The 12,857-nt window shown below is 38.4% G+C and overlaps 1 protein-coding gene across 1 annotated transcript; it reads right to left on the bottom strand.

The window, feature by feature from the left end:
* Window positions 1–471: 471 nt before the first annotated feature.
* On the bottom strand, window positions 472–1,347 carry LOC121400415 (vomeronasal type-2 receptor 26-like). The gene has a single exon (XM_041583469.1). The coding sequence runs from the start codon at window positions 1,345–1,347 to the stop codon at window positions 472–474; it is 876 nt and encodes a 291-aa protein (XP_041439403.1).
* Window positions 1,348–12,857: the final 11,510 nt, after the last annotated feature.

The raw sequence follows: 12,857 nt of genomic DNA, 5'->3' as shown, positions 1-12,857 counted from the left end.
TTTATGAGGTGTGTGAACAATCCCCCCTTTTTTTTGGAATGTTTAATTTAACTACTATGGTGAACTTGATTTCTTGGTGTAAAAGGTACAATGTATATACAGTACTGCATTCTGTGTTGTCTTAAGCATATTTGAATTCCATCAATAAAAGAAGTTTTGAAAAAAATGGAGAGGCACATTTATGAAAGCTTGAATTTTGAATTCATATCCAAATAACTTAAAAACCCATAGAAAATATGTAATGAATGTAAATTTCAAATTTGCTTAAAATGATGTTTGCTTTTATTAGGCAAAAAAATGTTTTTGGGTTGACATTTCCTTCAAAGGTGTATCAACCCTTTAACAAGCTTTAACATTCTCTAAAAACCTTTGATAATTTAATTTAAAATTCAGACCCCTAAAAACAGAAACATTTATACTTAAGCTACTTTGAAAAGGGAACTTTAGTTGTGTAAATTATTAGGTAGATAATCAAGATTTGCTTCCAAGCAAATGGGATTTCGAGTTCATTTCAGGTCTAAACATAATTACATAACATTTGGGCAGAAATATACAGAATAAAAGTCCAGCACTTGAGGTGAGTATGGCAAATATCTCCACACACACAGTGTTTTTGCCTTTGGTGCTCAGATAGGCCGGGATCATTGTGATCCAAACACTGCAGAAGATCAGCATGCTGAAAGTGATGTACTTGGCCTCATTAAAACTGTCCGGTAATGTCCGAGCTAAAAATGCTAAAACAAAACTAACAGCTGCCAGAAGCCCCATATACCCAATAACTGAGTAAAAGCCAATAGCTGAGCCCTCATTGCACTGAATGATGATGGTTCCAGGGTAAGTGTGAAGGTCCAGTTCCTGAAAGGGAGGAGAAATGGCCAACCAAGTCATGCAGATTATTATTTGAATGGATGAGCAGAACAAGACTACAGAGTTGGACAGTTTGACTCCCACCCATTTTCTCCATGAGCTCCCTGGCTTGGTGGCTTTGAAAGCAATGTAGACCATGATAGTCTTGGCCAGAAGAGAAGAGACAGCTATGGAGAAGGTGATTCCAAAAGTGATGATGCGCAGCATGCAGGTTATATCCACAGGGCGACCGAGGAACAGAAACACACTGAGGAAGCTCAGCTTGATGGAGACAAGGAGGAGGAAGCTCAGGTTCCTGTTGTTGGCTCTCACAATGGGGGTGTCCTGGTGTGAAATGAAGACTCTCAAAATGAGCAGAATTATAATAAAAAGGAAAAGAGAAACTGATGAAAAAAACACAGAAATCACATCATTTGTGTATGAGAGAAAGACTTCCATTTTCTTTATACACTGATTCCTCTTCTCATTGGGCCATTTCATGTCTGAGCATCTGATGCAGCTTTCACTGTCTGTGTGACAAATAATTTAATAACCAAAAGCAATTTAAAAAACATTTATGATATTTAGCAAAATTCCAGGGTTAGGAGTGGTCTGGTTACAGTAAACGAAAATATAAAAACACTTTTGCAATTTACATTCATTATTTATTTTTCTTTCATTCCAACATATTAAGGGATACATGTACTGTTAATATGAATGAATTTTGTTATAACATCGTCACCTGCTGGTCATTTTCTGTCCATTCTGAAAAAGGCTGCTCTGATGTTCTTCTGCTTAGGTAAAACCTTAGAACCGTTGTCAAATCTTTCCTAAGCAGAAGAACATCAGCCTCTTTCTTTCTCCTGACAAATTCCTTGTTTACTTCGTGGTCAGACTGGTGGGAAAATGACCAGCAGGTGGCGCTGTTCTAACAAAATGCATTCATATTAACAGTATCTGTATCCTTTAACATCTCAGAATTAAAAATAAATAATCAATGTATATTACAAAAGTGCTAGAATAGCCCCTCATTAGTTTTATATTCACTTATTTTTAAAGTTTACTTATCCTTTAACTCCCCTGCAAAAATTGTTCCTAGCACTGACATCAGACTAACTGGCTTATAGTTATGAGGCTGAGAACGAGATCCACCACATTAGCAATTTGCCACTTGGGACCACGCCAGACCTCAATGTATCTTAAAAAATTAAGTATACTGGTTTGTCATTCACAGAGCTTTGCTGGCTTAGTACCCCATGATGAACACCATTTGGTCCTTGAGCTTTGATTACCTTTAGCATAGGATCTGAAATATTGAGAAAGGGACACCATGTCTTTGGGCAAAACATGTTTTCATTTTGGCAAATTCTTCCCAACATGAATATCACAGAAAACTACAACTTGCACCAGAGGAAGGACCCTAGAGGTCCATGTAGTGCTGTAATAAAATTAATTTACGTTTGAAGACTCTCCACTTTCTGTTATACTTAATGTCAAAGAAAAACAGTTCAGCAGTGTTTGGGCATTGTCACTGGGCACATGTAAGTTCAGTAGCCAGACAGATCTTCAGTGGAAACAATTGTGCTTTATTTTTAAGCAAATACAGAAATCAATGTGTGCAAAGATGCAGTATACACTTTCAACTGCAGGGGGCCAGCAGTAACCCTACAAGCACACACCTGAGCTCCAGAACAACCTCTCACAAAAGCTTAACACAGAGTCTTAATGATTTCAGTCTGCAGCTTTTTACAGCTTCCAGACTGCTCCATGCTGACACCATGTGATCAGCATCTACCCTATAAATATTCATTAAGAGAGGCTCCCCGTCCCTTTAGGAAGTGGCTTCTCTGGGAGCTCTAGGTAAGTTCTTCATGAAACTTTGTACATTCAATTGCACTATGATATATAAAAGTAAAGCTTTCCATGCACTGCTCCAAAAAGGCTTTTTACACTGATTAGCGTTAATTCAAAACAATTCTTGTGGTGATTCCTTAGGTGCTCCGCCTCTGGCATCCCTTATACATTCGATTTATAGTAGCAGTTGGAAACACTCACAAACGCAGCATAACTGCAATTAGGCTTTTAATTCCATTACCACACATTTCCATGCACACTCTTGTGCAGTAACATGTAACAAACATAGCTTTCAATATACAGATGGAGCCAGCAGGGGCGATCCTGGCCCCTCCACCGCCTGAGGCACTAGCAGTTGCTGCTGCCCCCCTCCCCCAGAAATTCGATCTTAAAGTACCAGAAGAAGCATTTTTGCTGCCCCTGGTACCTAGTAGGGAGCTGCCGCCTAACGGACAGCCTCAACTTGCCTCATTGGCGAAGCGCCCCTGGGAGCCAGAATGGATGGTACATCTGGCGCCCTGTAACTTTAGATAAACATTGCATTCATCAGTTTACCAGCATGTAATACAAGTATGTGGCCACTAGATGTCACCAAGCACTAGCTAATGCGATCCATACCAGTACACAATATATGTGGTGGCTTAGTCCCTGCCTTTGACCAGTGGGTTTAGTGTTCAATCCCCAAAGTATGTTTGTTTTTTTTGCTCCCTCTAATTTATGTTCAAAAGTAAAATTTTCAATGTAACAGAACCTTAACTGAATCCTATTAAAACACACAAGGATTGATAAGACATAGTGGCACCCTCAATTTACACTATCAGGGTATAGATGGAGCCAGAATGGATTGTCCGTCTGGTGCGCTGTAACAGATCAAGCTAAATTCTCTCATCACGTTGAGTGCAGGGAACCGCGATGTCCCTACGTTAAGAAAAGCTAGAATCTAAATAACTAATAAATGAATGGGCATTGTGGTCATTGTTCTAGGCTTTGGTAATCTGCAAAGTACTGCATTAAAATACTTGGTTGAGTACTTTCCCCCCAATAAAAACAAATAAATAATTATTAAAAAAAAAAAAAATGCATACATCTATTTAAGTTTGTATAGAACCCCTGGCAATATCCTGAACACAGCAGTGATTTTTTTTTTTACTTATTATAACTATGTATATTCCCCTTAAATAAATGTTTTCAGCACTTCTAACAGGAAGGAGGCTTCATATCCTTGTGGTTAAGTGAATGAACTTTGTTGCTGAAGGTCATGGGTTCAAATCCTGTATTTTCTTTTCCCCCTTATAATTCACAATCATGATTTTTTTTGGGTGGGACACTGCCAAATAAATGGACATAAATAAATGGGCATTGTGATCATAATTCTGGGCTTTAGTAATCTGCAAAGTATTACATTAAAATACTTGGTTGAGTACTTTCCCCCCATAAAAACAAATAATAATTTAAAAAAATGCATACATCTGTGTAAGGTTTATAGAACCCCTGGCATCAGCCTAAATATAGCAATGATTTTTTATTTTATTTTACTATTAAAGAAAAGTTTTCAGCAGTTCCCAACACCGAAAGGCTTCATATCATTGTGGTTAGGTGAATTCCCTATGAAGGACAAGGTCATGGGTTCAAGTTCTAAGTTTTTTTTTTTATAATTTTTAAACTTCATACTGTTAAAGGTTGCACAGTGTTTGCATGAAAGATTCTAACGGTTGATTTATTCATATTAAAAATAATAGTATTTATATTTCTGACAGCGCAAAAAAATTATTCCTGTTATTATAGATTGAATGTGTGATATACAGAGGCAAAAGAATAACTAATAAACATTGCTTTATAAAATGTACCCGATGTCCTGCCAGAGAGAGAGATTCGATGCACTCGAGTAAAGGGTTAACAATCATTGTTTTTATATTAACCCTTCAAAACCCTTGGTATTATACAATGCCTCCAAAACATCTCCCTGCTCCAAGACCCATTTTTTTTACCCCCCCCCCCACCCGGCACAATACTTGTCTCATGAAATAGTTTCAAATATTTGTATGAAACAGGGAACAGGAATTGTTAACATGGATTTGCTGCCGAGCCTGGTAAGTGCTACCCCAACTCTGTGTTCCAAAAGCTTGAGGAGCATTTTGATGAGGTGTAAAGGTGGCCATACACGGGCCGATAAATGCTGCCGACAGACCGTGTCGGCAGCTTATCGGCCCATGTATGGGGCCCCCCGACGGGCTTCCGAAAGTCGGCCAGATCTCGATCGGATGGGACAAAAAAATCCCGTCGGATTGCGGCCACATCTGTTCGTTGATGCAGTTCCGTGATCCGACCCCCATTCCCATTTGTTAGGATCCGATCATTGGGCCCTAGAGCCCACGATTGGATCAGCCTGATATTGCCCACCTCAGGGTGGGCATATCGGGGAGAGATCCGCTCGTTTTGCATAAGTGTTCCATGCGCCACCTGGTGTCTGTTTAAAGAATTGCAGTTCAAGGAAACGAAGTGGAAATCTTTCTGCTTCATCAAGGCAGCGCGAGGATCTTCATTCAGCGTGAATAGTGCGCCTATCCAGCTTAGTTACATCGCGCCAAACGTACAAACCAGGCTGGCTGCATCTGTACAATTGTTTTAGCACCATTTACATATACTGTCAGCACAGCTGAACTATATGCTTCAAACAATGTAGGCCTCAGTTTGTTAACCAAACTAGTTTATACCTAAACAAAGTATTTACATAAATTATACACATAGCTATTTACTGGCCAACAATTAACATTAACAAAAAAAAAAAAACTAAATTCACCCCATCACATATCCCCCCTCCTTAAGAAGAAGGGTACCTTTTTTCAAAAATAATCAAAAGAACTGAGCATCAGCTAAATTTTGTCATTTTGGACAATTTCTGTCTCATACAAACAATGTGGTCAATGGCACTCTTGAGGACTAGGCTCATCACCCAGTTTTCATGAATTACATCAAGGATACACCTGGGTTGTCTTCCATAAAGTAATTCAAAATGTGAATAACCTGTAGAGGATTGGGGTACCTCTCTATAGGCAAAAGAAGGTAGGGTAACCATCTGTCCCAGTGTTTAGGCTCATCCTCTACAAACTTTTTAAGCATGCGCTTTAAGGTTTGGTTCATTCTCTCTACTAAACTATTGGTTTGGGGATGATAAGGAGTAGTTCTTAGTGCTTTTACTCCAGGAAATAGATACCCATATGACCAGACCATGGTGTATCATTGGCCAAACAAATGATTTCCGCCCTAAACATGTTTGGAACCACCACTTGCTCTTGTGTTGCCCCCAATTTTTTGTTTTGTCTAAGCCTTGTAAGGATACAATTTTGCAAAACATGGCAAGGCTGATCATCAGGTATTTCAGAATTACTTACAACCTTTTTAAATAACAGAAACAAACTATCTTTTCTTTGAGTCTTTTTAATATCTAAATCCCAATTGAGTGTAGCAGGAAAGTCTTTTTTGGACTCGTTGGGTTCAGATTTCCACTGAGCCTTTAATGGTCTCTTTTCCCTTGTGGTCTTACCAGGCTTACCTTGTCCTTTAAACAAATCTGATGAAAAGGGGAAAAGTTTATTCTACACAGGTTATCGTGGTGTTTCCTAAAATCTGAAGATTTCTTAACAGACCAGCTTTCAGAAGTGTCTGGGGACTTCCACTAACCAGTAGGGCTTTCACTTCCTGCCCATTTCCACGTGTTTCAACCAGGAAACCACCATTGTCTCCAACAACATTAGTAAGGTTACATTTGCTTTGTACTTTATGACAAAATCTGCCAATATGTTCAAGTTTTCCACAGTTGTGGCACTTTACATTTCCACGGTCTTGAGGATTTACTCTGGGCTGTGGCTCTTTTTGCAGAAGGGGTTGGTATTGCACAGTATTTCTTGGTTCTGCTTCTCTTTGAGCGAGTAAAAAGTCCTCTGCTAGAGCAATTGTCTTTGCGCTTGTTTCATGACGATACTCCTGTACCCATAACTTTACTTTTTCATGCAGAATTTCAACCAATTGCTCCAGTTCAATAGTTTCAAGGATTTGCTTGCCAGTTTTTTTTTTCTGGTTGAATCCATTTTAATAACAGTTCATGAAGCTGGGCATATGCCTCTGGAGGACCTTCAGAATTGCTGAACTTGTAGGCTCTGAATCTTTGTCTGAAAGTTTCAGTATTTAGCTCATACCAATTAAATATGGCATCTTTCACACAGTCATAATCTTGAGCATCTCTTTCATTTAAACTGCTGTATGCTTTCTGTGCTTTGCCAGTTAAATACGGAGCAAGACATACCACCCATTGATCTTTGGGCCAAATGCATGTTAGGGCAACTCTTTCAAACATGGTGATATAGGATTCAATATCATCCTCTGCATTCAATTTAGTCATGTGGAGATCTTTAAGACTTGTCTCTTGAGGCTTAGGACTCTGTGCTTTCCATGATTGCAGTATTTCAGCAAGCTGCTTGTGCTGCATCTGTTGAAGCCTGAGCATTTCCTCACAGTGCTCCCGTGTCTCTTGTTGAAATCTCCTTTGCTCCTCTTCTTGCCTTTTAGCCTCATATTGCCTCCATCTTTGCTCCTCCACCTTGTGCTTCTGATTTCTGATTTCGCAGGAATTTCGCAGGACTTTCGCGATTTTTCCGGCGAACCTAAATGGCCCAAATTTGCCCATCACTATGTTTCACTACTGAGGATGTTTGTATTAACTCAATGTAACCAATAAACTCAAGCTTTTATGACCTGAACCTGCCTGGTGCTCCATGAATTAGTTACAAGCTGTGTGCAATACATGAATGTCCATATGCAAAATTTTGAGTTTGAGAAAAAAGTGAATACCCCCCAAAAAACTTGATACAATATGAGCAACACTAGTTTATTTAACAAAAACACACGGCAGATTATTCCCACATTACTTTTTTTTTGCTGAATATAAAGTCATATGGCAGAGAGAATCACATTGTGCCATTCATTGATAAAGAGACTACAATTTTTGAGTAAACTGAGAAAATAAATAAATGTTGCTTGAGAATATTCCGATTGATTTTTTTTCTGGTCACTTTTCAATAATTTTTGGATTGATTTTTTTCTATTAAATATTAAATCGAGGGCCTGAAGAATATTGTTGAGTATATTTATGTTGATTTTTTTTTTTCAAATCATGAAAAAAAACTACCAAAATGTTGATAAGACCTATAGCATATGTACAGAATATACATTAGAATGTACAACCTGTAGAAACTCTGTGCTCATGGGCTATGGCAGGTGCTTGGTTGCTAATGGAAATCTTGCCTCTGGTTGTAGTGAAAGCACCAAGGAATGCCTCTGAATTATGGGTTATTGTCATTGGTCTTCCTGTCTAATTGAGCAAATATGTGGAAGGGATCATTCTATATTTTTCCATAGGCAACAATGTGTGCACCTCAAATAGACATTGCACTTATTAATGATGAATTTTGAAAGCAATAATTATTGAGACTGTGGGGTAATCACAAGTGTACCCAGAAGTACATCTTCCAAAAGAACTTGGTTGAAAAGCAAGCTACAAGTTTGCCATTTGTTCTTGTAATTGGTCCATTGGAGGACCATGTATCTGTTGAGTCTATGGATACAATGCACTTGCTTAATATACTAAGAATAAATAAATATGTGCAGAAATGAAAGGCTACATATCCGAATACTGATATACCAATACTGAAAAAATAAGTGGTTTGGCAATCAAAGAGCTTAGTATGTTCAGTACCCTGGGATGAATAGGATCTGTCCTGGACCTTGATTAATTTTACATCCAGCCTCTTAGTAATAATCTGAATTACACAGCAAACCCCTTTCCATTGAGGTGCAATCTGACTTTTACATTTCCTTAGCACTTTATAAAGTATTTGCAGAAAATGTAGCAAGTACCACAGATAACCTAACTAATCCCTAGCACACTCTGAAAGAGATTATAATTCATAATGCCATAAACTCTTCATCTGCATCAGTTTTATTGCTAATCTCTCTGGCCTCTCCCTCAGTCTCTCTCTAACATTTCCCTTTCTATGGAATCCCCAGCAAACTTTCCATGACTGATATTTCTATACTCCCAAGCTATACCATATAAAGTATCCAAGCCACTTCACTCATGGAGCTAAGATTCCTTGATATTCTGTTACATGCATTTATACCAGTAACAATGGAGATCTCTCCTTCAGAACACGGGACACAATCATAACAGCAGGACTGGGCTCCAGGCTTTGTTGCTTTCCTGAATCCGGGAAGACAGTTGTCTGAACATTGAGCTCTTGGAATCTAGAATCAAAATATATAAAACTCTGGGTATTCAAGAAAAGAAAAACATAATTGGCATAAAGGCCCGTTTGTTAGATACTATCCACTGATTATTACCACTAACCTATGACCCGAGGCTGATGTTCCTGTTCACTGAGAATTGTGCAGGTTTATCATTACATTTTCACATACAATGGGAGATGAAGAAATATTTGCCTACCATCTTGTTTTTTGTTTTCCATTTGATTGCATCTAGTGTGATATTGAGTTTCTGATCTAATGCAGCCCAGGGCAGGTACAATCCAACTCCGTTCTCAGTTACAGATTCAGTAGATGCGCCATAGAAATTAGAGATCAAATAGGGAGAAACAAAATCTCCATTTTCATGAAAATATTTCACTAAGCGGCCTTGAAATGGAAATCGCACTTCTTTTAGAAGATGGTTTAACTATAAAGGACAAATTGGAAAGCAATTGTTGTTAAGAGTTTGTCTTTAGAGTTTGTCTTTATCTTCCCTCCTCTCGCTCTGCATCTTGCCCTGCCTTTTCCAATCCTCTCCTGCTATCCGCTCCAATCCTCTCCTGATATCCACTCCAGTCCTCTCCTGATATCAGCTCCAGTCCATTTCTGATATCTGCTCCAATCCTCTCCTGATATCCACTCCAGTCCTCTCCTGATATCAGCTCCAGTCCATTTCTGATATCTGCTCCAATCCTCTCCTGATATCCGCTCCAGTCCTCTCCTGCTATCCACTCCAGTCCTTTCCTGTTTTCCAGTCGTCCTGTTCCCAATCTCAGGTCTGCTCCCGAACTACACCTGCACCATCCTGTCCTATACATCTAGTCTGCTCCTGATCTATGCCCGCACTGTCCAGTCCTAATCCAGTCTGTTCCTGTCCTGACATTCACTCTCTTTATCCTGTCTAGTCCAGTCCTGATCTTTGCCCTCTCCATCCTATTCAATTCTGCACCTGGTCCAGTCTGACTCATCGCCTTCTTCAACTTGTTCCTGCCTTCCCTTTACGTGTTCCCTAGGCACATACAGCTCCTGCCTCAAGGACTCACCCTTCCCTTATCAGTCTCCACAGTTCCCCCTCCCTAATCCTAGACAATCTCTAAAACAGCATATAGACCATCATGAAATCAATTCAAGGCAAGAGATTTAAAAGTTCAATCTTTACATATATATATATATATATATATATATAAAATCAATTTTGGCACGTTTCTTTAATATGCCGCTTAATTTGATATAAACTGTATGTTGCTTATGAATTCGTTTTGGGGGTAAAGTTTTCCTTTTAAGGGATTTGCAGGTAATTATGCCCATTGAATTCCTACTGACACTTGGAAACATTGGATGTGTACATAATTTCAGGGTTTCCACAGAAATTTGCATCAAGACCTAACAGAATCACATGCTAATGCTAATGCTAATGCTGCTTAAATCGTACAGGCGCAACTTTATTTACTGTATATGCAATTTTGGCTCGTGCAGCTTTATGTTAAGCCACAATAATGGTGGAATTCTTCGTGGGAAAGGCTGCATTGTGGGTAAAAAACATTACAAAAATTTCCAAAGTATTGGACATTTTGTGTCCAAAAAATTACTGTTTGCACACTGCACTGTATTTTAGGGATGCACTGAATCCAGGATTTGATTAGCCTTTTTCAGCAGGATTCTGAATTGGTTGAATCCTTCTTCCAGGCTGAACCAAACCTAAATCTGAATCCTAATTTGCATAAGCAAATTAGGGTCGTGATGGAAATTGCGTGACTTTTTGTGACAAAACAAGGATGTAAAAAAATAGTTTTCCGCTTCCCACCTCTAATTTGCATATGCAAATAAGGATTCAGATTCGGTTTGGCCTGGCAAATTAGGATTCAGATTTGTTTCGGCATTTGACAGAATGCTTAGCAAATGATTTGGGGCTTCTACTGAATCCAAAATAGTGGATTTGATGCATCTCTACTGTATTTAGTAAACTTTTATGTACAGGATACCATCTTCCTAGATACATTGTTGATTAACATGTGTACATCTTACCTGATATTTATAATTCATCCCCTTTCTTTTTACTTTAGAATTTTGCTCATTAAGTGAGCTGTGAATAAAATGCAGCTTCCTACTCGCTACAGACAAAGTTTGAACTGCAAGAAGCATATTCCTAGTTTGAAATGTCTCAGTAAAGCCTTTAATATCTGTTAATCGTTCCTTTCCTGTGCAACGATGAAGGTTAAATAAGAAATGTAAATGATACAAAGTCATTTTTTCAGTTTTGCAGGAAAGGTGTTCAATCCAAATGGCTTCTAGCAACTTGTCTTCTGGGAAATTTGATGGATAGATAGTGTCTATGAAGTGGCTGAAATGATCATCATACATTGTATGGTCTACCATATTCTCCATAAATACCAAGCTTCCATTAAATAATCCAAGTGCTTCATTGATTATATTACTATAATATAACCAGTCAGATGTAAAGATAAAAGTCTTTTCACTGAACATTTGTAATGCAATACCTAATTTTGTGGCAATACTCAAATTAACTGTCGCACAAAAGATAATCACACTGGTTGAGGACTGTTGGTTGATCTTCTCAAACAATGTTTTGTCTACAAAGATAGTTTTACTTTTGATCTTTAATGTGAAGTCAATGCAGATGCCTTCACTGGATAGATAATTTTTTAACAGTTGATGAGATCTGTCTCCATCTAGATCTTTACTTGTGATTATTCCAACCCAGGTCCATCCAAAATATTTCAGTAATTGCACTATAGCAAAATACTGATGTTCCTTACTTTGTACTGTGCGAAAAAAGAATGGAAAGGTGGCTCTATCACTGAGGAAAGGGTCTGTAGCTCCGTAACTGATCTGTTACAGTAAAAATGTTAATAAAAGATATGATCATTGTCCAAAACTGGCTTTTATGGTGCCCACCTGCTCAATAAAGTGTGTCATGCATCTTAAAATCAACTACAATTATAGTCCTTACATTCATTCTATTTTCCTTTTCTAGTAATAGATACCTGGATATACTATATTTAATTTTTTTTCCAAAATATTTCAAAAGCTACTTTTTGCTTCTAGAGCAAACAAATAAAAGCAGTACACCCCCTTGTCCAACATGAGTGAACTTTATATGGCTTGTGCTGAATATACATTTTTCTTGTCTAGTAAAAAGCTATAGATTGTTATAGATTTGCTGTCTCCACCCTTTTGCACCTTTTACTTAACAGCATAGGCATCAGAACCAGGGGCCAATTCTGTTCCCCAATTATTTTTAAGCTTTACTTAATAAAGTTTGACATGGTAACAGATTTGGAGCATTGGTGGGTCAGAAGGTGGCTTTAAATTATGTTGGCATCACTCAGTGGTTCAGGATTGTGCTGCACAACGTCTCTCTCTGTCACTTGATAAAAAGCCGTCCAATGCATACTTAAAGCTATCTAATATATCAGCCACTGTAAAAAACCTGTTCCAGATATTTAGATAAAACCTCCTTTCTTCTAACCACAATGGGTGAAATTGCATAAACTTGAAGGACCTACTGGTAAATATACTGTAGCATTAGAAAAGTTATCCCTTAATATATTTACAAGCCATGTTTCAGCAACACCAATCAAATTATATTTCACGTCCATGTCTCCCATTTTACCAGTCAGACTCCTTGCATTTGGAGACATACATTTCTTGACCCAATTTAAGATCTCCTCCAACCCTCTAGCTATCCTCTCCCCTGAAGTAGATGCACCATCATCATTGAGGTGCCCCCATCCCTAGCAAAGAACCTCTAGCCAATTGAATAATCAGCACAGTTCTCCAGGCAAGCATTACTCTCTCTAAACTCAGCCCATCCCAATAATCTGTCCACTCATTCC

The sequence above is a fragment of the Xenopus laevis genome, chromosome 1L, assembly GCF_017654675.1.
Source record: "Xenopus laevis strain J_2021 chromosome 1L, Xenopus_laevis_v10.1, whole genome shotgun sequence".
Classification (NCBI taxonomy): Eukaryota; Metazoa; Chordata; class Amphibia; order Anura; family Pipidae; genus Xenopus; species Xenopus laevis.
Note: the sequence above shows the minus strand (reverse complement) of the source record. Positions and strands in the feature narration are given on the sequence as shown.

Bases quoted from the DNA above. Each gene is read 5' to 3' on its own strand.
- LOC121400415 (XM_041583469.1), bottom strand. From the start codon at position 1,347: ATGAAATGGCCCAATGAGAAGAGGAATCAGTGTATAAAGAAAATGGAA.